Raw genomic sequence first — 27,865 nt, 5'->3', positions numbered from 1 at the left:
GATGAAAAAAATGTAAAAAGTTAAAATTAATCTTTGCTTTGTTTAAAAAAAATATATTATACATTTTATAATTCTCTCCTCTCTCTCTCTCCCCCCCGCCCATCCCCCCCTCCGGTCTTCTCTTGCTAATTATATTTAGGGTTTTGGAATCATCTGAATCTCGGCTGTTCGATCTCGATTCGGCAGAAGAAAAAGTCCCAGCGTTTTCGGAATCCGCTCTCTCTGTCCGTGTAGAGATCAAGATCAATTCAATTCGCCAGAACCAGGTATGCTTCCACTCCGGACCTCGCAGCAGAAGAGATCTGATATTTAATTTCTTCCTTCTCTCACTTTCATCTCGTTCTTCGCGACATCTGTCGAATTTTCTCCAACACGTAAACGGACTCCGATCCCAACTATGGATTCCAATTGAGGAGAGACATCTGTTCTGAATCTTGTCATGCTATGGTATTATTTCACCCACATGTGGCTGGATAATCATATTAGAAACATAAATTTTAGGCGAAACCAGGGGCTTATCGTAATGAGGGAATGAAATCGGTCCAAGACATCCGCTTATTAGTGTAATGCGAGGGCAAAAAACAAGAAAAAAAAGAAACAAAGAAACAAGAGAAAAGGTTTTCCTATTCTCGGCCGTGATGCTTCTTTCATAGTCTTGCGGCTCTTTTAATTTCATCATATGCGTCGATGTGATATTTCTTTCTTCTTTTAGGTCATCTATGTTAATATACCGATTTAGGGATCTCCTCGAAGCTTCTGATGACGATGAATGTTTGCTTGGAAATACCTGCATCATGTATAATCTCAGAGCTAGAACTGTTTTTCCGCCCAGATCTTTTTATCTTGTGAAAAAGTTATTACTATCCAACTATTCGCTCAATATGCCTTGTTTCTATGTGGCAGTTGACTGTAGCAACTTTCTGTATCATAAAATTTTATGAAGAGATCCTGATCTTAACCCCACCTCTCCCTCCTCGAGTGGTTGAATTCTATCATTGCTGGAGAGTTTTAGAAGATAGTGAAATGCTGATGTTTTTCACATTATAGCTTAATTTCCTGACTCCTTTCAATTTGTCCTTTCCTTTATCTGACTTGGATGCTTGTCAGGCTGTCAATATTCGGGTCTCTGTTGAACACATATGGCAAGCACGGCATGCTTTATAATCGTCAGCAGGAATGACATTCCTATATATGAAGCTGAAGTGGGATCTGCACCTAAAGTATGGCTTCTGTTGCATCATCCTTTATTCTTGCTTCATACGCCTTTCTTCTTTCTTTGACAATGATCATTAGCAGTAATGATGGCATCATATCAATTCAAACCAATGCTTAAGACCATTAACTGACGGACATGAAAATTCTTTTCTTATCTACAAGAATGACATCAGATAGGCACATTAGCAATGTAAAGAGCTCTGAAACTGTGCACATACATCCACATGTATTTTTTTGATGGATTTATGTATAGTTATTCAGGTGTGTAGTATTGGTATTTGGGTGACATGGCTGGCATACTAACAATTTTGCTCCATCTACATAATTTTGTTTTCTGTCCCTCTCTCTCCTTATTCCTTCTCTCTATCTATTGCTATCTCTTCATGTACAAGCATAAACACATGTAGTTAATCTCCATTAATGAGGTAGCACCTTCTCTAAAGGCAATTTTTTCCGTTGAAGCTTTTACTTGACTTTAAGATTTGTTGCTGGACTACCCTTCAAGGGGATCGTGTTTCAATCTGACAATTTTGACTTAATCGTAGCTGAAAGATGACTGCACAGTTCCCCATGTTATCCTCTACTTCCATCTTTGTCTAGCTTCTATTTCTAGAGGATACTTGGAGGTTTTCTTCTTGTTGCTTGAAGCTTAAATTGCAATACTTACTGACCTAGTAGGTAGGTTTTTTATATTTTTCTTTCAAATTCCTCTAATTGGCCTTCTAGATTTCATGGTGATCCTCTTTGTTGCCTGAACTATTATAGCTATCTGGTAGCATTTGATTGGAGGTTGACTTTAGCTTGAGAGTTGTTCTTGAACATTTTCAAGCTTTGGTGGATCACTTTCATCTATATAGTCAACTAGTTGATGGAATAAGGCTTGCTAGTTAAGATCAGAGCTTAGGCATATCTTGTTGAGCAAACCGCTTAGTTTGGTGATAGTTAACATTTCTTTTGAACATCAATTTGATAGAAAAATCATACTTTCTTGTGATATCCTTCTTTCCGCTAATTCATTATTTTATTCAGAATTTAGGTTTATATAAATCTTTCATAGCGTAATGATGTAACTTTCTTATTGCATATTAGTTTTGAAAGTCAATGCTACCTTAGTCTGCAAAATGAAAACATATTGTTTACTTGGTATTAGCTCAACACCTTGCTTTAATGCATATTTTCCACATTATGTTGGATCTGCTAAAGGTATCAAAAGAAGCTATCAGAAGAGCATGATAGCATCTGTCTTGTCCATGTAAAAAGCAATTTAATAGCCTTTCTTTCTGTTTATGCATATTGGCACATAAATAAGTGTTACGGGGGAATTTAGCCACCATGCCCCACGTGACCGGCACGCGCGCCCAGGAAGACTACGGCTGCCCCTTGATCCAGCAATCCGACCCCGAGTCGGATATCTTCGGCTCCGCAGCCCGACCCCGAGTCGGCTGCCCCCTGATCCAGTCATCCGACCCCGAGTCGGCAATCTCTCGACAACAACAGACTGTTCCTCTGAGGCACGCCGCGGCCCCCTGCTCCACTACTCCCTGCAACGGCCGTATCCGGCGCTGCCCCACGATCCCCTGTAACAGCCGTACAAAGCGGAGCTCCACTATGCCCTGCCAGGGCCGTACCCAGCGCTGCCCCACGACGCCCTGTAACGGCCATGTCAGTGGCAGCCCCATCGTGCCACACGATGACGAATCTCCGGAAAAACCCCCCAGCCTGATATATATGAGGCTGGGGGGGAAGGGGGAGGGTAAGCAAAGGTTTTCCAGAGTATTCTCTTATCCGTTACTACTATCTCTCCTTCTCCTTCAATCTCCTCTGACTTGATCGTCGGAGGGCCCCCACTACCCCAGTGGTGGTGCGAGGCTTGCCTGCAGGTTTCCCGGTGGAAGGTGGAGCGCAATCAACCCAACTCCAAGGGAACTCCGTTCACACCGCTGTGCCAATCGTTCTCGGTTTGGACCACCAGCAACAGTTGGCGCTAGAAGGAGGGCCACCGGATCTCAGAGCGATCGTAATGGCACGGCGAGGTGGTCGTGGAGCTTCCAATGCTTCCGGTCGCGGGGCCTCTCGCGCCACTGGCCGGGAGGCCGCTGCATCCCCAACACGCTCTCAGCAACACTCCACCGCCCCACCGCCCATTCAGATGGTCGAAGCCGCCCAGTTCGACCAGCTAACCCAGCAGGTTCGCACCCTCGCGGAGGCAGTGCAGAATCTGCAGGGTGTGATGTCCCGGGCGCCGCAGCAGGCTCAGGAGCCGCCGCTGCCTGAGCGTTCGCCTGTCCTCCCCAACCCGTGTTCCTTCCTCTCCCATGGGGAGAAGCGCCGACGCGAGGAGGATTCTCGAGCACGCTCCATTCTGCTGGGACCTTCCCACCGGAGCTGCGCGGGGTACGAGAGGCGGGCTCGGGCGCGTTCCCAGACCCCCCAGTCCTCGAGGAACCCGCGCTCCAGTCGATCCCCCTCTCGCCGCTCCTTGTCTCCCACCCACCGGTCGCGTTTCCTGGACCGGCGGGTGGACGATCTCCACCGACAACTCCAGGTCCTGAAGGGCCATTCCAAAGATCCCTTCGCCGACTTAGAGATCTCCTCCCAGCCGGCGCTCGCCTCGAGGATCCTGCGGACCCCGAATCCGCCGGGGTTCAAAATGCCGGCGATCGAGCCCTATGACGGGGCGGCGGACCCGCGGGATCACGTCGAGAGTTTCAGGACCCTTATGCTCCTCCACGGAGCATCAGATCCCCTTTTCTGCAAGGCTTTTCCGGCAACCCTCCGTGGCCCGGCGAGGGCATGGTTCGCCGGGCTGGAGGCTGACTCAATCCGGTCCTTCGACCAGTTCACTCGCCTCTTCATCACTCATTTCGCCGTCAGTAGCCGGCGGCGACTGGTCTCCGACTCCCTCTTTGATGTCCGGCAAAACGAGGGAGAAAGCCTGCGGGATTATCTTACCCGCTTCAACAGGGCTACGCTGGAGGTCCGGAACCTGAGTCAGGAGGTAGCTCTTTCAGCCCTGAAGCGTGGCTTCCGGAAGGGCAGACTCACCTTCTCCCTGGACAAACGCCTGCCGCGGAGCTTTCCAGAGCTGTTGTCCCGGGCGAACCAGTATGCGGACGCCGAGGAGGCGGCCGCCCACCGGAGCAAGGAGGCCGCCGAGATCCCACAAAAGCTTGGGAAGAAAAGGCGGAAAGAGGCACGCCAGAGGAGGAGCCCGACGCCCCAGCGTCGGCGCAGAAGCCCGTCGCCGGCGAAGAACCACGGCGCCCCACGCCCTCGTTCTCCGCCCCGACGTTTCAACCGGTACACCCCTCTCCTGACTTCTCGGGCCCAGATCCTTATGGAGATCAAGGGGCGGGAGGACCTCCCGGCCCCGAGACAGATACGAAGGATCCCTGGAAAGAGGCCCTCCCGGGCGTACTGTGAGTACCACCGAGACCACGGCCACGACACAGAGGACTGCTTCCAGCTTCGGGACGAGATCGAGGCTCTTATCCGTCGGGGGCATCTCGGTCGGTATGTGAGCGACCGACGTCCCCCCGCAGACCCGCGTCCGGCCGACCCGGCTCCTCCGGAGCCTCGGGAGCAGAATCGACCCGTTGCGGGCGTGATCCACACTATCACTGGGGGCTGCTCTCGGCCTGTGAGGAACGCAGGGGGCTCGACGGAAGCGTCAGGGACGGCCGTCGTAAAGAGGCAGAGGGTCGGCAATGTAATCACCTTTTCTGATTAGGATGTAAAGGGAGTTCAGACTCCCCACGATGATGCCATGGTGATCTCCCTCACTATGGCAAACTATGATGTAAGGCGTGTTCTTGTGGATAGTGGAAGCTCAGCTGATATTTTGTTTTACGAGGCCTTCCAAAAGATGAGCTTGTCCAAACAGTTGTTGCACAAAATGTCCACCCCCCTCGTAGGATTCACCGGTGACGCTGTCCCGGCGGAAGGTGTCGTTGAGCTGCCTGTGACTGCGGGCGTCGCACCCGCAGAAGCCACGGTGCGACTCGGGTTCTTGGTCGTCCGTATCCCCTCGGCCTACAATGCTATCCTCGGGCGACCCGGGCTGAACGCCCTTCGCGCGGTGGTCTCCACGTACCACTTGCTCATGCGGTTCCCCACGGCGGTCGGGATCGGAGAGGTCCGAGGTGACCAACCGACCGCACGGCAATGTTTTCTAGCAACCCTCAAAGGGAAGAAGCCCGTGGAAGCCCTAAGCGTCGAGTTCCTTGATGCCAGAGACGAGGTGGCCTTGCGGCACGGGGAGCCGGCCGAGGGAGTGGTCGAAGTCCCCCTTGAGGAAGGCCGCCCCGACCGGGCGGTCCGGGTCGGCGCCAATCTCGACCCGGGAGCTCGGGCCCGGTTGGTGGAATTCCTCCGAGCCAATGCCGATGTATTTGCCTGGTCGGCGGCCGATGTACCTGGGATCGACCCGGAGGTCATTTCTCACGCCCTCAACGTCGACCCGACCCACCGACCAATAAAGCAGAAGAAGAGACACTGTGCCCCGGATCAGATCCGGGTGGTCGACCAGGAGGTAGACAAGCTCTTGGAGGCAGGATTCATAAGGGAGGTAAGCTACCCCGAGTGGCTGGCAAATGTTGTACTTATCCGGAAGGCGAGCGGGAAGTGGAGGATGTGCATCGACTATACCGACCTGAACAAGGCGTGCCCTAAGGATAGCTTTCCGCTTCCGCGAATAGACCAACTGGTCGACGCGACTTCCGGATATCAGCTGCTGTCTTTCATGGACGCCTTCTCCGGTTACAACCAGATAATGATGGCCCCACAGGACGAGGAGAAAACTGCCTTTATAACAGACCGGGGGCTGTATTGCTACAAGGTAATGCCCTTCGGTCTGAAGAATGTTGGCGCCACTTACCAGCGCCTCGTCAACAAAATCTTCAAAGAGCAAATCGGCCGGAACATGGAGGTGTACGTGGACGATATGCTGGTGAAGAGCCGCCATGCAGACCAGCACATCGCGGATTTGGAGGAGACTTTCACCACCTTGCGGAAGTTTCGCATGAAGCTGAACCCAGCGAAGTGTGCCTTCGGCGCTTCGGCCGGGAGGTTCCTCGGTTTCATTGTCAACCAGCGGGGTATTGAAGCCAACCCAGACAAAATCAAGGCCATCCAAGGTATGTCCCCTCCGACCAAAGTAAAGGAGGTTCAGGAGCTCGCTGGAAGGGTCGCCGCGCTTGGACGATTTGTGGCAAAATCGGCCGAACGCTGCCAACCATTCTTCAAGGTGTTAAAACGCCCGAAAGACTTCCTCTGGACGGCCGAATGTCAAGCAGCATTCGACCAGCTCAAGGAATACCTGGCGTCTCCTCCCCTACTGTCCAAGCCGCAAGAAGGGGAGATGCTCTACCTCTATCTGGCGGTCTCCCCAACCGCGGTCAGTGCGGTGCTGGTTCGGGAAGAGTCAAAGCTCCAGAAGCCTGTGTACTACATCAGCCGGGTCCTACGGGATGCCGAGACGCGGTACACGAAGGCTGAAAAGATCGCCTTCGCGCTGCTGACCGCGACCAGGAGGCTTCGCCCCTATTTTCAGGCCCATTCGGTCACCCTCTTAACCGATCAACCACTACGGCAGATCCTCAGCAAACCCCGAGAATGCGGGACGACTGGTGAAGTGGGCAGTAGAACTCGGTGAGTTCGACATCCGCTGCCAGCCTCGACCCGCCATCAAGGCCCAGGTGCTCGCAGACTTCCTCGCTGAGTGCACGGTGCAGGAGGCGGAACCTAGACCGCCGGAAACGCCCAGCCTCGACCTCCCGATTTGGACGCTTCACATCGATGGGTCGTCGAACCCCGAGGGTGGAGCCGGGCTGGTCCTTACCAGTCCTGATGGAGTGATAGCCGAGTATGCCTTGAGGTTTGGATTTCCAGTGACCAACAACGAGGCGGAGTACGAGGCCCTAGTCACGGGACTCAAACTCACCAGAGAGCTCGGCATTCGGCGTTTGAAGGTCTTCACCGACTCCCAGCTGGTGGTCGGGCAGGTTCGTGGGGAGTTCGAGGCCCGGAGCCCGACCATGCAGAACTACGTCCGGAAGGTGCAAGCACTCATTTCCGACCCCGGCAGTGTCGACATTCAGCAGGTCCCCAGAAGCGAAAATGCCAGGGCCGACAGGTTGTCCCGCTTGGTGGGCACAGAGGCGCACAACTTGTCGAGGGCAATCTACCTGGAGACCCTGGATGCCCCGAGCATCGGCGAGGCTGGAGCGGTGATGGCGATTGATCCGGAGCCGTCTTGGATGGACCCGCTCGTCGCCTACCTCGCCGAAGGGATCCTCCCTGAAGACGAAGATCAAGCTCGGCGACTTGTCAAGAAGTCCGCCCACTACGTACTCTATGAAGGGAGGCTGTATCGGACCTCGTTCACCGCCCCCCTCTTAAGGTGCCTCCGCCCCTCGGAGGCGGCCTACGTCCTCGGCGAAGTCCATGAGGGCGTCTGCGGATCGCACTTGGGGGCTAGGTCCTTAGCGCACAAGATCATGAGGCAAGGCTATTATTGGCCTACCTTGTTGGAGGACTCGAAGGATCACGTACGGAAATGCGACGCCTGCCAGCGCCACGCCAATGTTCAGAGAGTCCCTTCTGTCCCCTTGGCACCAATCACCGCGCCCTGGCCCTTCGCACAGTGGGGAATGGATATCCTCGGACCATTCTCCGTCGCTTCAGCCCAGCGGAAATTTTTGATTGTTGCAATCGACTACTTCACCAAGTGGGTGGAGGCAGAGCCGCTGGCCACTATCACGGAGGCGCAAGTCCGGAAGTTCGTGAAGAAGAACATCATTGTCCGATTTGGGGTACCTCGGGTCCTCATCTCGGATAATGGTCGACAGTTCGACAACAAGCATTTCCGTGACTTCTGCGAGGAGTTCGGGATCGAGCATCGGTTTACATCTGTGTCGCATCCCCAAACCAACGGTGAGGCCGAGGTCACAAATCGGACAATCCTCCAAGGAATTAAGGCGCGAATCGGTCGGACGGGGCAAGCTTGGGTCGAAGAACTCGAGAATGTCCTTTGGGCGTATCGGACCACGCATCGGACCCCTACCGGAGAGACGCCTTTCAGCCTAACCTATGGCACGGAAGCGGTTGTTCCCGTGGAGCTCGGACTCCCCTCGCCCCGGGTCGCCGCGCACCGACCCGAGGCCAATTCGGAGCAACTCCGAGGGAACCTGGACCTCTTGGAAGAAGCAAGAGAAATGGCACAGGTGCGGATGGCGATGTATCAGCGGAGGGTGGCCCGATATTATAACTCCAAGGTCCGACCGAAACTTTTCAGAATCGGAGATCTGGTGCTAAGGCGAGCCAAAGCATCTCAACCCGCGGAAGGTGGGAAGCTGGCGCCAAATTGGGAAGGCCCGTATAGGGTTCGCTGGGTAAACCGACCTGGCTCCTACCAGTTGGAGGCCCTAGATGGTCGAGAAATTCCGAGGAGCTGGAATTCCGCTAACCTGCGGGTGTATCACCAGTAGAGCGACAAAGCCAGGAAGACAGTTCGAAAAATGTACAATTCTTTTCATTTCAATAATTCCTGGTTACAACGGTGTGTTCGTGTGATTACAAAGAATTCCCAGAGGGGAATTGGGGAGTAAAGAAAACAAGGAAGAGGTGGAGACTCCGTGGAGCTGAAGATCTGGGACCCCGAACCCTCCATCCGAAGCAGCTGCAATCCCACCGGGCGTGGGTGCTTCTCCCCGGAGGCGCCATCCACGCCTCACGCAAAGGACGAAGAGCCGGCGCGGACGAAGAAGAAGTGGACGAAGGAGGAGTTCCCGCTGCCTCCAGAGAAACGCCACCTCCAAGGGATATTCCGGTCCTCCCAGGAGAAGGGGAGGGAAGGAATACAAGGGAGAAGAGCGCGAGGAGGCGCGATCCCGGATGAAGCGTCTGGCGCAGAGCTTAATTGGGAGGCGGGGCTGAAAGGAGGGGGGATGTGATCCCGGATGAAACGCCTAGAGCGGAGTTCCGCCGGGGAGAACCTCCTTGTTGATCCCAGATGAAACGGCTAGTTGGCGGAAGTCGCGAGGGGCGCGCCTCCCGTTCCTCCGGCGGGGGTTTTCCAGCCACACGCCGGAGAGGAGGTCCACGATCCATGGTAACCTGAATAGCTCCGGCTTGGCAGGCTCCACCGCGCCTGCACTTATATTTATAGCCAAACTGTGGCCCCCGGTCGTTCCGATGCGGGTGGCTCCAATAAAGGCGGGCGCACCGAATCCGGAGCCGTTCCAGCTCTCGAGGCGTATCCTCCCACGATCTCCTAAGCATCGTTCTCCTTAATTGCATTCTTCATGCAGAACACTCCGGGCGGTGTGTATCCCACGGCCCACGTATCTCCGCTCGCGCCCAGGCCGCATCCGCCTCGAAGAACGCGCATATCGCGGCCGCTTAACTGACACTCCTTGCAAGCAGCAACTGGCGATCCGATTTCCCAGGTAACGCCTCAATTAGCATTTAATACCCTTCTGGTGTTCTCCAGGCGACGCTTGGAGAAGAGGAGAAACACGATCGTAGCTGGCCACGGAGAAATCTCGTCGAGCGGCAAGCGACAGGCGCGTGACCAACGAGCGGAATTCCCCGAGGCTCGGCCCTCGGATGCCAGGCTAACCCGATGATCATCCCGGGAACAGACTAGCCTGAAGCCCCGACCGGTCGCCTCGGCTTGCGCCAGCCTTGGCTGACCAACGAGCGGAATTCCCTGAGGCTCGGCCCTCGGATGCCAGGCTAACCCGATGATCATCCCGGGAGCAGACTAGCCTGAAGCCCCGACCGGTCGCCTCGGTTTGCGCCAGCCTTGGCCGACCAACGAGCGGAATTCCCTGAGGCTCGGCCCTCAGATGCCAGGCTAATCCGATGATCATTCCGGGAGCAGACTAGCCTGAAGCCCCGACCAGTCGCCTCGGCTTGCGCCAGCCTTGGCCGACCAACGAGCGGAATTCCCCGAGGCTCGGCCCTCGGATGCCAGGCTAACCCGATGATCATCCCGGGAGCAGACTAGCCTGAAGCCCCGACCGGTCGCCTCGGCTTGCGCCAGCCTGGGCCGACCAACGAGCGGAATCTCCCTAGGCTCGGCCCTCGGATGCCAGGTTAACCCGATGATCATCCCGGGAGCAGACTAGCCTGAAGCCCCGACCGGTCGCCTCGGCTTGCGCCAGCCTTGGCCGACCAACGAGCGGAATTCCCTGAGGCTCGGCCCTCGGATGCCTGGCCTAGCGCCGGAAGAATTTCCTGAGGCCTAACCCTCGGATGCCTGGCCTAGCGCCGGAAGAATTTCCTGAGGCCTAACCCTCGGATGCCTGGCCTAGTGCCGGAAGAATTTCTTGAGGCCTAACCCTCGGATGCCTGGCCTGGTGCCGGAAGAATTTCCTGAGGCCTAACCCTCGGATGCCTGGCCTAGTGCCGGAAGAATTTCCTGAGGCCTAACCCTCGGATGCCTGGCCTGGCGCCGGAAGAATTTCCTGAGGCCTAACCCTCGGATGCCTGGCCTAGCGCCGGAAGAATTTTCTGAGGCCTAACCCTCGGATGCCTGGCCTAGTGCCGGAAGAATTTCCTGAGGCCTAACCCTCGGATGCCTGGCCTGGTGCCGGAAGAATTTCCTGAGGCCTAACCCTCGGATGCCTGGCCTAGCGCCGGAAGAATTTCCTGAGGCCTAGCCCTTGGATGCCTGGCCTAGCGCCGGAAGAATTTCCTGAGGCCTAGCCCTCGGATGCCTGGCCTAGCGCCGGAGGAATTTCCTGAGGCCTAGCCCTCGGATGCCTGGCCTGGCGCCGGAAGAATTTCCTGAGGCCTAGCCCTCGGATGCCTGGCCTGGCGCCGGAAGAATTTCCTGAGGCCTAACCCTCGGATGCCTGGCCTGGCGCCGGAAGAATTTCCTGAGGCCTAACCCTCGGATGCCTGGCCTGGCGCCGGAAGAATTTCCTGAGGCCTAACCCTCGGATGCCTGGCCTAGTGCCGGAAGAATTTTCTGAGGCCTAACCCTCGGATGCCTGGCCTAGCGCCGGAAGAACTTCAAGAGTTAGGAGTCGGCGAGACGCTACCAAGAGTTAAAAAGAGGAAGGACGAAAGTGAAATGAAGAAACACTCTATTTGCATTAACTTTCATTGTTTCAGGGCCGAGACCCATACAACTTGGCAAAACGCCAACATACAAAGAAAAGGACAAAGAAAGGTACAGAGGGTCAGCTTGGAGGAACCCCTGGGTCGGGAACGCCGGGCACGTCCGCAAGGGGTAGGGAGGCGGTTGGAAAATCAGCAGGCAATGGCGCCGGAGGGGAGTCGAGGAGGGAGACCCCACTCAGGTCAATCCCGGGGTATTTAGCCGACACCCTTGCCAAGCCTTCATCGAAGCCTAAGACAAAGGAGTCGGACCCCGCGTCCGACATGTCACGGACGAACTCGTCGGACTGACGATAGGCCTGTACCGCCTCCGACATGTCACGGATGAACTCGGCGGACTGACGATAGGCCTGTACCGCCAGACGCCCGATTTTCGCGCTCTTCTCGGCCAGCGCCGCCTCTGCTCGCTCCGTAATCTGAGCTTTTGCCTCCATGACCTTCGCCACAATCCGGTCGTCCGCCTCGGAGGAGACCCTCAGCAGATCAGCCCGAGCCTCCTTGTGCTTCGCCTCGGCAGCAATGCGAGCAGCCTCAGCCTCCTCCAGGCGCGAATGAAGCTCCTGGTCGCTCGCGCGGGACTCCTCCAAGACCGACTCCAATTCGCCCAGCTTGGCTTCAAGAGACCGGGTTCGGTTGCGGGCGTTGTCGGCTGACCGCTGGGCCTTCTCCCACCTCTCCCGGAAGTCGGCAGCCTTCCGGGACTGCTTTTCGGCCCGCTCCTCCGCCTTCCTGACCTCGCTTTCGAGACCCGAGGCAACCTTGAGTTGCTCCTAAGCCTCCAACAGTTGCCTCTCGAGGGCGGCGAAGCCGAGTGCCCGCTCTTCGGCCACCTGGAGCCTCGTCTCGAGGTCCCTGGTCGTCCTCCCCGCCGCAGCCTGGCCTCCCTCCTCTACTGCTTTCAGTTGGCTCTCGGCCCTCGCCAGGAGCTTCGCCTGTTCCTCGTGGCTCTCCTCCAGACGAATCATGTACTGGGCGAGCTAAAAGATAGGAAAAATGAGAGCGTCAGACGGGGATCAATAGAGCTTATGAGTGGCGGAAGCGACCAAAAGAACACTCACCGACATAAGACAGACGCAGCTGGCAGCCCCGACGTCAGGGATCCTCATCTGCCGGACCTGCCTACGGTCCTTCTCCAGCAGCACCGTCTCGATGAGGTTTCGGGCGCCGGCGAAAGTAAAGGCCGACCCCGACTTCGCCCCGGAGCCGGACGGTGGTTCTACAGCCTTACCCTTACCCATCGCTTGGGGAAGAGTCATGCTGACCGTGCTCGGGGCGGGGGCCGCTCCAGGAATCGACAGGGTCCCGCTCGGCCGGGGCCTCGGCGCGCCCCTCCTTCTTGTGTCATCCGAAGCCGACCGAGTCGAAGGCCGGGTTGGGGACCGATCGCGTCCAACCCGGCCGTCTCGGGCGCGCTCGAATGACACCTCCGGAATAACGGTAGTCTCATCACCGGAGGGCTGATACAGCGCCAACTGTCGGTCCGAGCCCGCGACGTCCCCCTGATCGGTGGGTCCGGACCCGTCTGTCGGCGTCGGAGTCGCCTGCTGGCGGGACTTCTTCGCCGGTGGGACGCCGCTCGGAGGAGTCCGTTTCTTCCTCCGGACCGCTTCCAGTAGGGACGTCCTACCAACAGCCATCGCCTTGTCCGACCGCATGACGTCGTCGATTTCTGCAAAAAGGACGAGATGGTCGGAGACTGAGAAGCTGATGGAAAGAAGAAACGAAAGAGGAGAAAAAAGCCAAAAAAGAAGTGGTGGCGAGCTCACGGTCAGCGGGGACCGAGCTCAGGCCGACGTTCACCAAGGTGTCCTCAGAAATAAGGCGAGACACCGGGGGGAGCCGGCCCTCGGCAACCAACCCCTTCAAGACGGCGACGCCATCGGATTCCTCCCTCGACAACCTCGATAGGCCGATCGGGGACTTCATCGGCGTCTCCCAGGTTGCCCTGATTCCCCAAGAGGGATCTACGTCAATGAAAAAGAAACGCTCCTTCCAGCCGTGAATGGAGGAAGGAGCCTCCTTAACAAGGCCGCACCCTCGCCGCGCCGCAAAGCACCACCACCCTCTGTCCTGGGGGTGGCCGTTCAGGCCGTAGCATTCCCAAAAGACATTCAGGGTGGCGGGAACCTCGTGCATGCGGCAGAGAACCTGGAAGGCCGTCAGGGCGCGCCATGAGTTCGACACCAGTTGCGTCGGCGCCACTCTTAAACCCCGAAGCACCTGCACAACTAAGTCCGAGGGGGAAAAGCGGAACCCGGCCCGAAGGATGTCCTCGTTGATGGCGACCTTCCCTGGAGGAGGATGGGACATCCTCTCCTCAGGCCCCGGGAGCGTAACGTTGCAGGCTTCGGGAAGGTGGTACCGGGCCACGAACCTATCTAGGTCTTCGGGGATCAGATCCGACTGAATGCGGTCCGCTCTTACTTCGTCCATACCTAATGGCCAGTGGATCTACGGTCAGGACGGGGCCAAGAAGGGGGAAAGGACCGGAACGACTGAAGTACACTAATACGGAAGGAGAAAGTATGGAGAGCCCTAAATTGAAGAATGGGGCAACTCACCGGAAGGGAAGGAAGAACGGCTCCGAGAGCGTCAAAGGAGGAGCGAGCAAACAGTCCGACGGCAACGACAGCAGCGCAAGGGAGAAACTCGAAGATGCCTGCGAAGAGAAAAGCGGACGGGGGAGGGCCCCCGGTTAAATAGGCGGAAAGGCGGGTGACGCCTCGGTGACGCCAGAGGACGCCTGGCTGCCGAAGGGTCGCTCGCGCCCCAAAGGCGAATCGACGCCATTAAGGAAGGATGTCCGCCGAAATCCGCAGACTGCCAGATCAGCGACAACCGCTATACGCCATAAAGGAGGCGGGGAGCTCGAAGCGCGCGCGCCTTTCCGAGGGATGGCGGCAATCTCGAAGCATCACTCCCTTCACCCGTTCCCCTCCTGGTTCCAGGCTCGGAAGTGGGGGCCTACTGTTACGGGGGAATTTAGCCACCATGCCCCACGTGACCGGCACGCGCGCCCAGGAAGACTACGGCTGCCCCTTGATCCAGCAATCCGACCCCGAGTCGGATATCTTCGGCTCCGCAGCCCGACCCCGAGTCGGCTGCCCCCTGATCCAGTCATCCGACCCCGAGTCGGCAATCTCTCGACAACAACAGATTGTTCCTCTGAGGCACGCCGCGGCCCCCTGCTCCACTACTCCCTGCAACGGCCGTATCCGGCGCTGCCCCACGATCCCCTGTAACAGCCGTACAAAGCGGAGCTCCACTATGCCCTGCCAGGGCCGTACCCAGCGCTGCCCCACGACGCCCTGTAACGGCCATGTCAGTGGCAGCCCCATCGTGCCACACGATGACGAATCCCCGGAAAAACCCCCCAGCCTGATATATATGAGGCTGGGGGGGAAGGGGGAGGGTAAGTAAAGGTTTTCCAGAGTATTCTCTTATCCGTTACTACTATCTCTCCTTCTCCTTCAATCTCTTCTGACTTGATCGTCGGAGGGCCCCCACTACCCCAGTGGTGGTGCGAGGCTTGCCTGCAGGTTTCCCGGTGGAAGGTGGAGCGCAATCAACCCAACTCCAAGGGAACCCCGTTCACACCGCTGTGCCAATCGTTCTCGGTTTGGACCACCAGCAACAATAAGTAATGCAGATATTGTAGGTATTAATGAACCAAAAAGGCCAGTTTCTGTGGGCTTGACCAAAAGGGACAAAAAAAGGCTTGTATTCCTCCTTATTTGTTAATCTTTCTTGTGAAAGTTGCTCTATATGTTAATTTGTAATATAAGGACATATGTAATTGAAGTTATTGAGGAACACAGTGGAAGTGAAGTGTCTATATCATCACTTGATCAGAACAAATTTCATAGAATGCAAATTTATCGAATTAACAAATCTAATCACAAATGTTGTTCAATAGAGAAGTAGTTAGTATTCTAGTAGTATTAAGCGCAAAGATCAAAAGAAGATGTTCGTGGGGGTTGTTTGTGATCTGCACTTGCTGTTGTGACTCAAAAAAATAATAATAAGGCAATGAGGTTGATAATATTTTGGAACTTTGTGTAAGCTGAGTTTGTGCACATTAAGTATATATGGTATCAACTAGAATTTTGTTGCTGATGTGTGCCAGAGCAAGTAAAGAATTAGAATGAGTATCTAATATGATGTAAAGGAAAGATCAGAAAGTTATGGCTATGTACATTGAGAATTGGCAGAGAATTTGGTAGGGAGTGGGGCTAGGAATTATGTGTAAGTGTGAAGAAAGGAGAGATACTTGAGAAGACCTTGATGTTGGTGTGTGGAATATTTAAAATGTAAAGAAGGATCTTATTTTTTGTAGTGTAACACAAATGAGATTTTTAAACTACAGCACTCATAAATTGTTTAGGTTTAGTCCTTATCCATAAATGAATTGATAGTGGTGCTCACTTTTGCAAGAACTTCCATTTGTTGTTATGTTACTTTTTTAAGTTTCCTGCAAGCTGAGTGGGAGAATTAGCTACTGAATTCTTAGATGAGAGGATGTAGTATTGCATGGCAGTCTTGGCTTTGGTAAGAATAATTGCGTAATCATGAAGAGCGAGATATGAGTGTCTTCAATTTCTTCCATGTGAAGTGATGATCAGGTTACATATATTTCTTAAGCAGTGAATTTAGTCCAAGGAAGCCTTTTAGTGCACTCCGATTCCCATAATGGATAGTCTTGCAAGGAAAAAAAGGGTGAATCGCTAGATTACAATGCCAGTTGTGCCACTAGGCTCCATGCTAGTGCATGACAAGTGCCAAGCACTGGAACAACACGATATGTCAATCTTGGTGCTAGTGTGTGGCACATTATCACTGATGTGGCTCTAGGCTTATTGTAAGGGGGTGCCCGCATGAGTGTGGCTAGGCATGGTGAAGCATTTTGCATGTGCCAAAAGTTGGAATGCTCCTCGATACTTTGGAACATCCTAGGGTGGAGAGCTGGTGGATGTCTAGCTGGGATGTTGAGGAGGCAATGGTTAGCTGTGGTGCAGCATAGCAAAGGCATGATGTTGGGACACTTGCAGAACATGATATTTGTCATGGCAACGGACCGCCAAGACATGTGAATATTCGAGGATTCCTCATGGATTAAGGAAGGGTGGTGCTTTAGATGCGTCCTCGACTCTAGGCCTGTAGGACATGGGCCCATAACGGCACATTCGAGGCAAGACAGTGCCATGCCCAAATAGTCTCGTGTGGAGACGTCTAGGGCAATGTTGGTTAGACAAGCTGGCCACATTGCATGGCAGGGATTTCCACAAGGTTTTACCTTGTGGAGTTGTCCAAGTTATCCTGTGCGTTCTTGATCTTTGTAGTGAAGCATAAAGGCGATAAAGGACTAGACGAACAAGGGTTTACCCTACCTTGACTAGAAAATCTTGTGAGTATTGCAAGGTGTGATGTTTCACAGGGATCTGTAAGAGCCGGTCGGTCATGGAGCATGTGCGGCGTAAGGCTTATTGGTTGAAACATGTGCCTTGGAGCTAGGCCAAGGATCAAGGACAATCAAGTGAGTCATGCCAAGGAGAGGACAATGTGGTGCAAAAGTTGTGTAGGTTGAATATATTTACTTGAGGGGTAGACTTGGATGCCAGTACTGTGGCAATGTGCAGTGATGTGTGAGCAGGCCATGAATAAAAAGTGTTGGGAGGTGTAGCCATGTGCTTTGAGGGTATTATGTAATGTGCAGGAATGTGCGAATAGTCTATGAACATTGTTAAGCAGTATGGCCATGGATGCGAAGGCATGCCAACGATGCAAGACAGGGATCGTGGCACGAGAGCCTTGGGGGAGGTTGAATTGTGGAACCTTGGAGGGTTCAGACATGCATGGTTAATCGTAGCTTTAAGGGGTTGTGGGGTGGGTTAGCTTGGTGGTTCGATTGAGCCACACTAGAGGATGGTGTGGCTATTGCTACATGCATAGCAATGGCATTGCATGGTTGTATCATGTGATCTTGGTCTGTCTATTCCCAAAGGACGGCATGGTGGCGTGCAGGTTGGTGGTATGTTGTAGCATGAAAGTACTTTGCTAGCCATCGCGATATCTAGATGAGCAATACTTGGCTTGTAGGGCAAAACCCTGGAATTGGCACAAGGGTGTGAATGAGCATTGCGGTTGACTTGAGGTGTCGGGTTGTTTGCGGGCATTCGAAGATGCCACATGTGTTTAGTTTGGTAGAGCTGCCTAGCAAAGACATAGAGGTGCATGCTTGGCGATGCGGCTGGACCATTGTGGATTTCTATGTATGTTGGAGGGAAGGATCCAGGAGGGCTGGCCTTGGTGTGTGCCATGTGGAGGCGGCGTCCCACAAGTGTTTGGGTATGGAAAACACCCACCCCATGGCAATGTGTCATGCATCGACACAAGTTGCGGCCCTTGGGTGTATGTAGTATCAAGAAGGGCCAATTGTTTTCAATGCTAAGGCTGCAAATGGGTCGGGTCAACCCGTGACCCGACCCGACCCGACCCGCGTAGACCCGACCCAACCCGAATTTTAGGATCCGTGGGTCCGGGTCGGGTCCGAAAATTGGACCCGAATCATTTTCTGGGTCGGGTCACCTTTTTGACGATCCACAGGTTGTAGCTTGACCCCCGGATTCTGGGTTTACCGAATGGACCCGAAGAGAAAGAGAGAGAGAAGAAAAAAAAGAAGGAAAAGTGAGGGAACACTTGGCCTGTCAGGATTCTCTCTCAATCTATTACACTGTTGATACCTCTGGTGTCTCGGTAGCTGGCTTTTTTTTTTCCTTCTGTTTTTGGGCTTTTGTTTCTTTTAACGTTTGAAGGGCGAAAGTGAGGGAACACTGAATTGAATATGGGTCATGTGCCAGTTTTCTGCAATGGAATTGGATTTTGGAAGACGGTCTAGGATTTTTTTTGTCCTCGTGAGAGGGGAGCTGGGAGACACCAAGTTTCGTCCAATCAGTCATATAGATAAAAAATAGTGTGGTATGACATTTGGCTTGTAGACCAACTTAGTTAGTCATGGGTCATCTGTTCTGACTCAAGGTCACCCATGACTTAGCAAGTCTTTCGAGTCATGAGTCACCCAGCACCTCATAATTATGATATGACCAAATTAGATTTGCCCAAATCTTTTTCCAAAAGCACAAAAAATTGGACCCCATTCGGACCCAAACCCGACCCGACCCGATCTTCAACTGGGTCGGGTCTGGGTCCAAAATTAGGACCCGAACAAAAAACCGGGTCGGGTCGGGGTCACTTAGGACCCGACCCGACCCATTTACACCCCTATTCAATGCTAGTCGAGGAAACAATGTTCAACCTAGGCATTGTATCTAGCAAGAATGTGTTTGCAAGAGCACAAAGAAAAGGCAAGGAGGGATGCAAAACTAACTATGTCTACCACTAAGTGCTAGGTTAATCTGCACTAGAATCCATAAATGGCTATTTGAAAATTGGTCCTGTAAGAAGAAAAAAAATCTAATTCTAACAATTTCACAAAGAGTTGTAAATAATGTTTCAAGGCAGGCAAATGATGTTGGCAGAAATTGTGGCTAAGCTTGTGAATAGATGATATGTCTTGTTTTAGTAAACTTTTGTGGCTCTGGAAGGTATTAATGTATTCCGCACTTCGTGTATGGTTTTTCCCCCTATTACAGTATTTAAGCTTTTTCTCTCTAAATTCCATGCTATTTTACTAACTGCACATTATTGTAACCAAGGTACGTCGTATCGGCCTAAATCAGGCGATTCGGCGTGTACTGTACTATAACGGTTCGGTACTGGTACCCGGTACGGATGGCATACCGACACTTGGTATGCCAAAAAAGCTTCGTGCCCTACTATATCGATATTGTGCTAATGTGGCACTGGTATGGGGTCCAATACCGAGATGGCAAATCTTGGTTGTAACCGTATGAGCCTTATAAACAATGAGTAGAGGGCTTGACATAAGTACAAGTAATGATATTAATACCCTATTCAAAAACCACATTACACATTATTTCAAGACAAAGCATTTATACCCTTGATCATTATTTTATTCTGCACGATGTGCAGTAAATTCTTTGATTCTTTAATAATGATTCTTTGGTGAGATTAGATAATATCTGGTGCATGAACTTTTTTTGCTATGAATTGTGATAGGATAGCAAACAACGAGAATCCCTAGGATAAATGGATATTAAAAGCAGCCTTTGTTGGTTTAATGTTGGAAACAAGTGGGGTATGATGGATCATAAATGTTTTTTAATCCAACTGTTGTCTGACCAGATTTATTTTTTCAATTCTTTTAAAAGAGAACAAATACCACCAGAATGAGATCCACCAGCAAACTTGTTTAGATTGTTTGAAAATCATATAGGGAAAACAACAACAGGTGAGGAACAGTTTGTTTATTTTGGAACAGCACTGTGATATGCATAAATAGCAGATTGGTTAGGTATGGTGTGTGAAATCAAATAGCCTTTTGTTGGTTTCAGACCCTAATGAAAGAGCATGGCTTCGCCAACTTCAGCATGGAATCAAAAAGGTTTATTTTCGATGCAGATTTAGCCCTTCATAAGATTGGCTGGTGAAAAAGATATTTCGCCATAACTTTAATTGAATATGCTCTTCTTAATTATATTCTCATATACATTGTCATTGGTATTTTGTTGCTGTGCAACAACCTTGAGCAGATCTTACTGTTAGAATTCTTCCTGTTGTTTGTTTGGGAAAGAGCATTTTTCATTTTAAGATTAGCTGGTGAAATAATATTTGCACCAAAACTTTAATTGAATATGTTCTTTATATTCGTATTCTCATAAACATGGTCATTGCTATTTTATTGCTATCCAACCACCTCGACCAGATCTTACTATTAGAATCTTTCCTGTTATTTGGTAAGTCATGTTTTTCCAACCACATTATATCTTGCGTTTTGGTGTTTATGTGACAGAAGGAAGAAGCAGCTCACCAGCACCAATTTATTTTACATGCAGCATTAGATATTGTTCAGGACCTTGCATGGACAACAAGTGCCATGTGAGTGTGTTTTTAGGTGTCTGTGTTATCGATGTTTGACCTTTATTTATGAGAATTGTTTCTTCATGGAGGCTCAAATATAATGCGGACAATAAAGTTTTCAGTCTTGTAGTTCATTCTTGAATTCCATCTCTCTCAACTTTCTGATCTTCACGTATTTTGTGCAGGTTTTTGAAAGCAGTGGAGAGGTTCAATGATCTGGTGGTATCTGTGTATGTTACTGCAGGTCATATCCTTACCATTAGTACATTGTTCTACTGGATTCCGAACATGATGGGCAGATATGGTGAAGTGTATATCAAAAATTTATTTTGAACAAGCTGTGTGTAAGATAGTTGCGTTGTGTGATGCAAACCAGTTGTCTGCTTTTCCATTTGACAGATAAAAAATAATGTGTTTCTTGATTCTGTATTGATTTTCTCCTTTTTCATTAGGAACCAATTGATACAGGGTCATTATGCTCTGTTTCATTAAAAAAAATTCCTTTAGATAATAAAACAACATGAATTTACCATTGCTCATGTTCTTTAACATGGAAAGCTTTTAGGTCGCAAACAATGTTATTTGAATAGGTTCGTTTTCATTTATGACTTGCAATGCTTAGTTTAATATTCCATTATGTCCAATTTCTGTTTTCTTTGATCAACTGTATCATACACACTAGATTGATGCTGCTTCACGATTCTCGTAATGAGGATGGGATAAAAAGTTTCTTCCAAGAGGTTCATGAACTATATATAAAGGTAATATTGCTGCTGTCTACCTGTATATCTTGTTTGACTTCACTGCCAGTATTACATGCTTATTCAGCCAATATTGATTTGAGAATTCTTTTGATTTTAGACATTCGCTTTAAATTTTACTTGAATTTTTGTGTTAACTGAGTTTTTTGATGTGGAGTTCATATTTTGATGAGTTTGTTTTCATTGTTCAACATTTTAAGCCATAAAAACATGTCATTTGAGTTAAATTTTCCAATTTCGCAAAGTTTTCTCTCACTTGTAATATACTTGTCATATTTTAGCATTCATTCACCTGAAAATTCTTGATGTTAAAATTATAAATTTTTTTAATTCAGTGAAAATGAAATGTGTCTATATGGAGGGGAACCCTTCAATCCGAATGTACTTAATCATGAATTGGTCTAGTGAGACTTTCTCCAGTGTGAAATCTTTAAGCTAATACATTAAAACTGTGTTGTCATGAAGGGGAACCTTTGAATTTTCAAACATATATTTTGGAAACTAATTGTCATCTCAGCAAATTTAGTAATTTTTTTATTTCTTTAAGTGATATGAAAAAGAATGAACTTTAAAGGTGATTTGAGAATAAGCTGTTATGATAATTAATTGAAACTTGTTTCAGAAACGATGCTGCATTTTAGGATGTTATTTTAGAAATGGCTGCGATTAGCTAACAGAGATGCTAGAAAGTTGGTCTTTTGATATGAGAATCCAATGTGCTCATTAGATGTCTGAGATATGTCTGTTTTGTTTCTGATGTCCAGTAATCACCACCCATCATTAAATAGGTAGGTAGTTGTGCCATGATCATCATTGGCATGTTGCAAAAGGATTGAGCATGCTGTTTGCAGGAGCAAGAATAAATTTACTCGTTTAATGCAACCAAATAGCCATGTGCTTGTACGTTCTCATTCATGCTCATGCATGCTTGTTTGTGCACGTGGCTGAATGTGCGAGACACACCAAGCTTTTTAACTTTGTTACTGATCCATTTCACCTGTTTTCTTCATTTTACATCGGTCCTTACAATTTATATGCTTTATCTGCTTGCTAAAACAGCATTAATCAGATTTATAATGTATTCTGTTTGGTCCTGTTTGTAATATTGTGAATTTTATTTTCTCGTAATTGTTCATGATCATCTTTTGGTTGTGTAGATACTTCTGAATCCGCTCTACTTGTCTGGATCTCGCATCACATCCTCTCACTTTGATACCAAAGTTAGAGCTCTTGCAAGAAAATATCTGTAGTGGCAGGCATCCTCCATCGAGGACAATGGAAGGGTTGGCACAGTCAATCTGCTGCTCGTTTTGATATGGATGACAACTCGACTACTCAATTGTTGATCTATATTTTTTGTGTAATTTTTCTTCGTCAATGAACTTTAGAGATTGCTAATTGGCAAGCCGACCGGGTATTTTCTGTGATGATACAGTCATTGCTCGGGGAGCCTGGCTACGTCTTGGAAGTCATCTCAAGAAATGAGTTTACAACTTAAAACATGTTATGGAGTTTCCAAATGGTAGTGGTTCTGTACTGGTCCAACAGCTGTTTAGCTGAATGGGCGTGAAATTAAGACTGATGCTTATGCTAATCTTTCAAGTAGGCCCATAACCTCGTTGTTTGGTTTGTGTGGCTATCCAAAAGGAAGTACTGGAGCCATGGAAAAGGCTGGATGAGTTTGTGCTATTTAACTTTCTGGTTCTTATTCTGATAACCTTCTATTTGTTTTTGGTGGATGTCTGGAGGTGGTTGAAACCCTTCGTTGTAATTACGCAAAAGGTTGTCTCCAAGCCGCAACTCTCGGCGGGTGATAATTTCAAGCAATGTGCAAGAGGGTCCATCTGAGGCTTGTTCTTATTAGGTAGTTCTTGGTAATTTTGATGAATGCACGCGCTCGGACATCAGCACTGCTCTTGTGGACCAATAATAGCATCTCTTCGTCCGGCGTTTGGTAGCCCCAACAGGATCACCACGGTGATCTAAGATTTCGGTGATTCGAATACTAGGTGATTTGATCCCTGGTGATCTAAGATCAATGTGTTTAGTAGGTCACGATCCAGTGATTAAAAGTTCCTGGATATCCATGAGTAACTTGTTTGGTATGGTGCGGGGATTCAAGATCACTGACTACATAATACCGCAAATATCTTAGATGGATTTTTTTATGTATCTTTAATTCTCATGAATTAAAAATGTAAGTTAATATACTAATTTCTATAATAGCTCCATAATTTTGTTATATATTCTACTTTTAGTAGCTCTTATCATATAATTATTAATCATATAAAATATATTATAATAAAATATTAATATATTTATCAATATATTAATTATTGATATATTCTATAAAAATATATTTATTACTCCAATAAATTATTAATCTTTATAAAAATATGTTATTTTTCATTATAGAATTAATATTTTTATTTATACTTATAATAGATTTTTTTAATACTAATAATTATTTTGATTAGAAAAATAAGGTAAATAGGAGTAATATAGTAATATATTAAATATTTTCATTATATAAATATAAAATATAATAATATATTTCTACTAGAATTTAAAATTATCCTTCAATAATAATAGTGTTGAGGGAAATACAAGTCATCCCAAAACACTTGATTAGAAGTACCCGACCTCGGACGACCAACCTCGGGCGCCCGACCTCGGACGACCGACCTGGCGCCCGACCCCGGACGACCGACCTGGCGCCCGACTTCGGACGACCTGGCGCCCCACCAGGCACCCAACCCGGGACTCTCAACTTTGGAACATCCGACCTAGAGAGTGCTCGATCTCTGAAGGCATCCGATCTTCGGAGGCCGGACCTCATCCATTGCTTGCTACTGTCATATCCTCCTACGGCTAGATTTGAGACCACGCCTAGGGCGGCTTACTCAACAATTAATGCGCATGGTCTCTGCAGGCCTCTGGCTTACTCAGCAATTAATGCGCATGGTCTCTGCAGACCTCCGGCTTACTCAATAATTAATGTGCATGGCCTCTGCAGGCCTCCGGCTTACTCAACAATTAATGCTTATAGTCTCTGCAGACCTCCGGTTTACTCAACGATTAATGCGCATGGCTCCTGCCGTCTGCGGATCTCCAGTCCTCCATGACAAGTCAGCTCGGCTACGTTCAGTCGGCCGCGACAACTCCCTGATTCCGACCTCATCCTCTACGGCAAGGCATTAATTCATGTGATCGTGCACCGACTCACACGACGTGCTCAGTCGTATGGCAACCTGGTCCCGTCACATCACAGGTAACCCAGCACCCCACTATAAAAGGAGAACCTCTCTACCATGGGGGGAGAGAAAAACTCTGCACATATTGTTTCTACACATATTTTCCCTCTGACTTAAGCATCGGAGGGCCGGCGCCGGAAATCCCGGCCACCGGTTTCTTGCAGGTCTCCCGGAGGACGCCGCCCGCCGACGGATCACCGCCACCCGCAGCCCGCCGATTCTCGCCGGAGCTCCGCCTCTTTAGCTCAATGGTCGCCCCCGGGTCCAAATTCCAGCAACAGTTGGCGCTAGAGGAAGGGCCCGAGTCGCGGCCATGAAGTTGAGAAGTAAAGGAGCCTCCAATGCTTCCCGGCGTCTTCCACCAAGCCCTGGACATTCCGTCCAGAACTCGCCGCCTCCTGCTGACCTGGTCCCCCAAGTTCAGCCAGAACAGTTCAACATCCTGGTGCAGCAGGTCCAGGCCCTGGCCGCAGCAGTCCAAGGCCTGCAACATGGGAGAGCCGCGCCGGAACGGCCTCTGCAGGCCCAGGCCCAGCCGGTGCTTCCTCCAAATGGACCGATCCCCCAGGGCCAAAGTCTTCATGGCTCCTCCAGGGCTAATAATGAAGAACGAGCGTCTCCCCGGAGAGAACCGCCGGAAAGAAGCCTAGACAGAAGGCCGCAGCCTTCGGAGGCTGAGTCGGCTCCGGACCGCCACGAACCGGAACAGGTTACCGTGACAATCCCCCAGGTTGGGGAGCTCGACAGGAAGGTCGAGAACCTGGAGCGCCAGATTGAAGCGCTTCATAACGGAAAGGCAAGGCGCGAGGGTGACTTTGAGTTCACCACCAAGTCCCCCTTTTTCTGCCAGATCGAGGGTGAGCCGGTCCCACCGAGATTCAAAATGCCCCAAGTGGAGCCCTACAACGGAACTGCCGACTCTCTCGACCACTTGGAGAGCTACCGAGCCCTCATGGCATTGCAAGGGTCCTCGGAGGCTGTGCTTTGCAAGGCCTTCCCAGCTACCCTTCAGGGAACCGCTCGGCTTTGGTTCTCTGGACTGAAGCCGAGCTCGGTATCTTCTTTCGAGCAGTTCGGCCGGCAGTTCACTACCAACTTCGCTGCCAGCCGACGTCAGCGGCGGACATCGGATTTCCTCCTGGACGTCAAACAAAAGAAGGGGGAATCCTTTAGAGAATATCTTGACCACTTTACCGTTGCAACCTGGGAGATCCGTGAGCTCGACCAGTCGATAGCCATGTCGGCACTAAAGGCCGAAGCTCGCTCCTACAGATTTCTCTTCTCCATCGAGAAGAGCTTTCCCGCCGACTTCACCGAAATGCTGGCCCGAGCTCGAAAATATGCGAAGGCCGAAGAGGCTATCGCCTCTAGGCGAGGCGTGACCGAGCAGGCTTCGAAGAAGCAAAAGAAGTGCCGCGAGGAGCGCGGCCGCCAGAGAAGCCGATCTCCCCGCCGAGAGAAGAATCTCCCTCGGCTGAGGAGTCCGCCCCGACAGCGGGGACAGCTTCGCCAAGGTCCCCGCCCGGACCGAGATCCCCGCCGTGGCCCCGAATGCACTCGGGGAAGTACGAGAACTACACACCCATCAACGCACCCCGGACCGAGATTCTAATGGAGATTGAGGGTCGGGATTTTTTCCGACCCCTGCCTCCGATGCGGGATGTAGGAGTCCCGCGCAACCCTAGGAAGTATTGCCGCTTTCATCGGGACCACGACCACGACACGGAGGACTGTTTCCAGCTCCGAGACGAGATCGAGGCGCTTATCCGCCGCGGGGTACTCAATCGGTTTGTAAGGAACCGACGCGAGGAAAGGAGGCCAGTGGAAAACGCCGTGCCGCTCGAAAATCTAAATGACAACAGGCCCATCATCGGCACCATCAATGTCATTGGAGGAGGAGGCTTGGCTGAAAAGTTAGCCGAGGAAAGGACCTGTGGAGTGATTGATTAAAACCCCATTTAATTTTGATGAGCTCAAAGCATTTGAGTATATCTTGTGATTACTAATGAATTCAATTGAGTGTTTCAGTGAAAATCCTGTCCAAGTGTCTCTAGATTTGGTTCATAGTATTTTGGATAAGGTAAGAAGTCTGCTGAACCAAAGTCTGAGACTCGAGTCGACTCCCGAGTATCACGAGTCGACTCCAAGCGTATCAAGTTCACTGGCACGAGCTCGAGTCGACTCCAGACTAGTACGAGTCGACTCCGACTGAGAACAGAAAGAAGAACAGAAAGCCTCATCTCAGAACCTGTCAACGAGTCGACTCCTGAAGTGCGCGAGTCGACTCCAATGTTCAACGAGTCGACTCCAGGGTAGTAAGAGTCGACTCCAAGAGGTACACAAAGAAAAGTCAGAGAGCAGTTTTCGAGTCTGAGATTCGAGTCGACTCCAGTGGAACGCGAGTCGACTCCGATGGTTGGTAAGTCGACTCCAGAGAAAGCAAGAGTCGACTCTCAGCGGTACACAAAGAAAAGGTCAGAGAGCATTTTATGGACTCTGAGATTCGAGTCGACTCCCGCAATACGCGAGTCGACTCCGAGACTGTGCGACCATCGACAGACAGAAAACCATGTTACTGCCTCTGAGATTCGAGTCGACTCCCAGATAGCTCGAGTCGACTCCAAGACAAGCTTCACGTCAAAAGGCAGAAGACCAACTTTCGGAAACTGAGAGCCGAGTCGACTCCAAGGAAGTTCGAGTCGACTCCAAGACTGGATGAGCCAAAAGACAGAGAATCGGGAGTTCGGGCTCTGAGATTCGAGTCGACTCCAAGGACAGTCGAGTCGACTCGAGTGGACAAAATTCAAAATTGAATCCACGGACTTCAGTGGATGAGCCGACTCCAAAATTGCCAGGTCAGCTCCAGAAGTTGGCGAGTCGACTCCGGGTCAAGACGAGTCGACTCCCAGTCGTGACGGCAACTTTAATTCAAATTTGGAACAGTTGCCGTGTCGACTCCGGAAAAGCTTGAGTCGACTCCCGCTACAGCCGAGTCGACTCCTGATCGCGCGAGTCGACTCCAACCCACCAACGGTCATATTGTCAGGCTGCGCAGAGTGTGCAGAACGGGCAGAAAAAGCAGTGTAACGGCTAGTTTCCCTGGGGGTTGGCTTAAATAGCCACAGAAGACTGTAGCAAGGCAGAGAACAACCATTCCACTCCAAGCATTCAAGCTTTCAAGCTCTGCAACGTGCTCTTCAACGAAAAAGGGGAAGATCAGCATTTACTGCAACCAACTACATCTTCCCAGCAATTAAAGGCTCCTCCTCCTGCATTCAAGTCGACTACACATTCTAGAGGAGACCGGAGTTCAAGAAGCCATTCCTCTACTTCAGCTTACAAGCGTTTGAGGGCTTCTAAACTCCTCTTTTGATTATATTGTTTTACATCTGCTTTTGAGAAGCTTATTTTCCTTTCTTTCTATAACTTGTATTTACTTGATTCAATCGGGGGATTGAATTAAGGGGATTAAGGTTGGTTGGTGAGCCAAGTTAAAAACCAACGTGTGTA

The 27,865-nt window shown here is 50.6% G+C and overlaps 1 protein-coding gene across 3 annotated transcripts; it reads left to right on the top strand.

Moving 5' to 3' along the window:
- Nucleotides 1-69: 69 nt before the first annotated feature.
- LOC103722909 (uncharacterized) lies at nucleotides 70-22,795 on the top strand. Of its 3 annotated transcripts, none has more exons than XM_088712237.1 (6): nucleotides 94-266; nucleotides 1,108-1,220; nucleotides 20,276-20,358; nucleotides 20,526-20,588; nucleotides 21,017-21,101; nucleotides 22,259-22,795. In XM_088712237.1, the coding sequence occupies exons 2-6, from the start codon at nucleotides 1,140-1,142 to the stop codon at nucleotides 22,349-22,351; spliced, it is 405 nt and encodes a 134-aa protein (XP_088568363.1). In that variant the 5' UTR covers nucleotides 94-266; nucleotides 1,108-1,139; the 3' UTR covers nucleotides 22,352-22,795. The 3 variants fall into 3 exon arrangements, with proteins under 3 accessions (XP_038976055.1, XP_088568363.1, XP_088568362.1); XM_088712236.1 differs by having other exon boundaries at nucleotides 20,273-20,358; XM_039120127.2 differs by lacking the exon at nucleotides 21,017-21,101 and having other exon boundaries at nucleotides 70-266; nucleotides 20,273-20,358; nucleotides 20,526-20,644.
- The last annotated feature ends 5,070 nt before the right edge of the window (nucleotides 22,796-27,865 follow it).

The sequence above is a fragment of the Phoenix dactylifera genome, chromosome 1, assembly GCF_051530095.1.
Source record: "Phoenix dactylifera cultivar Ajwa chromosome 1, Ajwa_hap1_PhDact_Kaust_v1.1, whole genome shotgun sequence".
Lineage (NCBI taxonomy): Eukaryota > Viridiplantae > Streptophyta > Magnoliopsida > Arecales > Arecaceae > Phoenix > Phoenix dactylifera.
The sequence above is the reverse complement of the archived record's forward strand: the minus strand, read 5'-3'. Positions and strand labels throughout refer to the sequence as shown.

Bases quoted from the DNA above. Each gene is read 5' to 3' on its own strand.
- LOC103722909 (XM_088712236.1), top strand. From the start codon at position 1,140: ATGGCAAGCACGGCATGCTTTATAATCGTCAGCAGGAATGACATTCCT. The intron at 1,221-20,272 runs GTATGGCTTCTG...TTTATGTGACAG, and splicing joins AAGTGGGATCTGCACCTAAA to AAGGAAGAAGCAGCTCACCA. The intron at 20,589-21,016 runs TATCCTTACCAT...CTGTATCATACA, and splicing joins GTGTATGTTACTGCAGGTCA to CACTAGATTGATGCTGCTTC.